Below are 3,647 nucleotides of genomic sequence, written 5' to 3' on the forward strand. Positions count from 1 at the left end.
TAAGAGTGAGAGCACAGAATGGCTTCTCAGTCGGTACCGCTTTCTTTGCCATGATTTCGGTGAGGACACATACATTCACGTGATTTATAAAGGGAGGTGTTGTCACCATATATGGTTCATTGGAGGCGTTTCCGAATGCAAATGACGTTTCCGAATGCAAGTGAAGGAGCATGTTACTTACGCACATGTGGGATTTATCAACAATGATTGCTTTCTCATGTGTGTACGAACTGCGTGCGCACGTTTGATAAATACGGATTTTCTTGTACTTGGGCAAATTCTAAATTTCATTCGTAGGACAAAAAGGCCCAGGGGTCTCATTTATAAAACTAAACGTAGATTTCATCCTAAAAGTGTACGTACGCACAAATGCTAGATTTTGCGTAGGCACAAACGTTTTTCGATTTATAAAACCATGTGTACGCCAGAACCTGCGCAAAAATCCCTTTATAAATCCCAGTCATGGGAAGATTGTGCGTGCGCCTCCCCGAAATCACCATATGGAGCTTAAAACGCCTAGTTTTATCAGCATATCATTTCCATGCACATTCCATTCACGTGACACTGTTCAACACTGTCAAAGGTAAAAGACATTAAGGGAATATGAGATACGGACTATAAATGCCATTTGTGCCATACACTATTATTGCTAAAATCATCCCACGTTTGATAAATACGGATTTTCTTGTACTTAGGCAAATTCTAAATTTCATTCGTAGGACAAAAAGGCCCAGGTGTCTCATTTATAAAACTAAACGTAGATTTCATCCTAAAAGTGTACGTACGCACAAATGCTAGATTTTGCGTAGGCACAAACGTTTTTCGATTTATAAAACCATGTGTACGCCAGAACCTGCGCAAAAATCCCTTTATAAATCCCAGTCATGGGAAGATTGTGCGTGCGCCTCCCCGAAATCACCATATGGAGCTTAAAACGCCTAGTTTTATCAGCATATCATTTCCATGCACATTCCATTCACGTGACACTGTTCAACACTGTCAAAGGTAAAAGACATTAAGGGAATATGAGATACGGACTATAAATGCCATTTGTGCCATACACTATTATTGCTAAAATCATCCAGTATCCTTATAGTGTTTTAAACAATTTAAATCGAATTAAATTTATGCAGTTTTGCTGATAAGGTGAACATCTTTTAGCTATTTTTAGCCTATGTTAAATATTGCAGTGTAAATACAATTGTCTGACTCGGCGCGCCACTGACAAAGTATTTTAAAAAGGAAATGTGCAAATTACCATTTTCTTAAAGTTGTATCCTTCAAATACAGTGGTATTTTTCATAATGTTGTGGAGATGCATACACACGACATCAACACCTCCGTGCTGTGGTTGTACAGTAAGCTATTATCACTGGACCTATCCAAGCCGGACAATGGACCGTTCGACCGCTAAATCCAGCAGTGTCTGCCATAATATCGAAGTAAGTGCACATCATTGATCACTGTTCTCGCTAAAAATATTTTCTCATAACATGAGATCTGCAGTTTAGTTTAAAGATGGATTATTTGTGCACCTATTGCACTCCTCGCTGTCATTAGCATGCCACAGGAAAATTGATCAAGCCCATCCACTATAAAAATGTCTAAATTAATTTAATTTGTTTAACTTCTGCGTAATGATTTTATGTAATTTCAGTGCTTATTTCCATTAATGAGAGTGGAATATTTTATGTAAATGTGTATATCGAAATGAAAACAGAGTTTAAAATCATTGTTTACTTCATTACTTTTCTCACTCCAGGAAAAGGAGTGCGTACTAGAATGTCCGTACATATTTACGCCAAGTTTATTTTTTATAAATCCCGATATGTGCGCGGAAAATTGCGTACGCATATTTCTGATGGTCCTCACTGCAGAACACAAAATCCAGGTGGCGAGGTTGGATCCAGATCCAACTCTTCTCACCTTACATATACCTAAACCTGTCACGGTTCGCAGGTCTGTGGATTCCTTCTTTGTTTTGTGTGTGTGTTTTGCTGTCACCTGCGTTGCTGGGCAACTCATGATCTCTGATTAGCGATCAGGGTCAGCTGGTGATGATCAGCTGCACCCTTTATATTGAGTTGTTTGTTGTTCATTCCCTGTTGGATCGTTGTTTGCTCACTCTCGTTCTCTGTTCAGTGTTCTCCTGTCTGCTGCACTTTGACTCAGTGCGTTGTGGATGATTCCTGTGGAGTGACTGCTGCACTATTGTGGAACCACATGTTACTGTGAGGAACTCTTGCTTTCTCTGTGGAGTCCGTTGTTCCTGTGACTGTTGTCCGGTTCTCAGTCATCTGCCCATTGTAGTCCCTGCGTTGCTGAGGAATTATCTGCACCCTCACTTTTGCTGTAGTCTTTATGCTGTGACCGGTTTGGTCTATAGAAAATAAACCTTTTGAACACTTGCAACTGTATCTCTAGTCTTTTCCTGAATTATCCTGACAAAACATACCCGTCTCCACCCCCTGCTCCCTAAACCCACCCATCTCCACCCCCTAGATGTGGATCCAACCCCGCCCCCTGGATCTTTGTTCTGCAGTGAGGGGCTACTGATATTTCTATACCCATTTTGTGCATACACGATGTTTATAAATGAGACCCCAGACCATGAAGAAACATTTAACTGATTCTCACATAAAAGCAGTGGTGGAAAGAGTACTGAAAAAATATACTCAAGTAAAAGTACCATTCCCTTCCAAAAAATGTAGTGTGAGTACAGTAAAAGTACATGTCCAAAAAGCTACTTGAGTAAGAGTAAAAGAGTAGCCTATTTAAAAGTACTCCTGAGTATTGACGTACGCAATACCCGCAACCTCACACCAAATTTAGGCCGTGTAGATAGGCAAGCATATATATAAATCATTTAGTAAGCAGAAATCCGAAATTTACCTTAACATATTAAGTTAGAGCATGTAACGATCACAAACGGAGGAAAATAACGGAGTAAAAGTACCAATACATCACTTAAAATGTACTCAAGTAAAAGTACACCATTTTTAAACTACTCAAAAAAGTACAATTACTGATAAAAAACTACTTAATGACTGTAACGTGAGTATCTGTAATTCGTTACTTCACACCCCTGCATAACAGTAAAGTCACCCACTCAAAACAGGGATCTCCACTTACCCCAGTTATCGAAGGCGGGCTCTTTTCTCCTCTCCCATCTCTCTTTAAGAGCATATTTGAGCATTTTGTCACTGGCATCCACACTAACCACCTTGAATCCCTCTTCTACCAACATGATGGAATCCACCCTTAAAAAAAAAACATATATTGGAGGAAGGCATAGATTGGACTCTCTTGGTGGTATTGATCAGAGCTGTTGAAAAACAGAGTTTGAATAGGTTTAGGCAGGATAGACAACAGTTTCACTATATTTCCAGGAATTTCTGGTAAATGTTAAAGGGGTCATATGATGCGATTTCAAGTTTTCCTTTCTCTTTGGAGTGTTACAAGCTGATTGTGCATAGATAAGATCCCTGAAGTTGAACGGCTGGTTCTAACACGCCCCCACATATCTACCTCACTATGTGGGAATATTTGCATAATGCGCCCAAATGTGCACGCAAAGAAAGAAGGCGTGGTTTCAGTAACCGCAGTTAGTGTTGAAGCAGCCATGTCAGGGAGACGCTGTGTGTTTC

The 3,647-nt window shown here is 39.9% G+C and overlaps 1 protein-coding gene across 1 annotated transcript in view; it reads right to left on the reverse strand.

Moving 5' to 3' along the window:
- LOC107748599 (glycine N-methyltransferase-like) overlaps nucleotides 1-3,647 on the reverse strand; it is a 44,005-nt gene that overhangs the window by 16,806 nt on the left and 23,552 nt on the right. Inside the window, exon 2 of the mRNA XM_016563477.1 lies at nucleotides 3,133-3,260. Coding sequence (XP_016418963.1) covers nucleotides 3,133-3,260 — 128 coding nt within the window. The remainder of the gene's footprint in view (nucleotides 1-3,132; nucleotides 3,261-3,647) is intronic.

Source organism: Sinocyclocheilus rhinocerous, unplaced genomic scaffold (genome assembly GCF_001515625.1).
Source record: "Sinocyclocheilus rhinocerous isolate Xijiao unplaced genomic scaffold, SAMN03320098_v1.1 scaffold2034, whole genome shotgun sequence".
NCBI lineage: Eukaryota > Metazoa > Chordata > Actinopteri > Cypriniformes > Cyprinidae > Sinocyclocheilus > Sinocyclocheilus rhinocerous.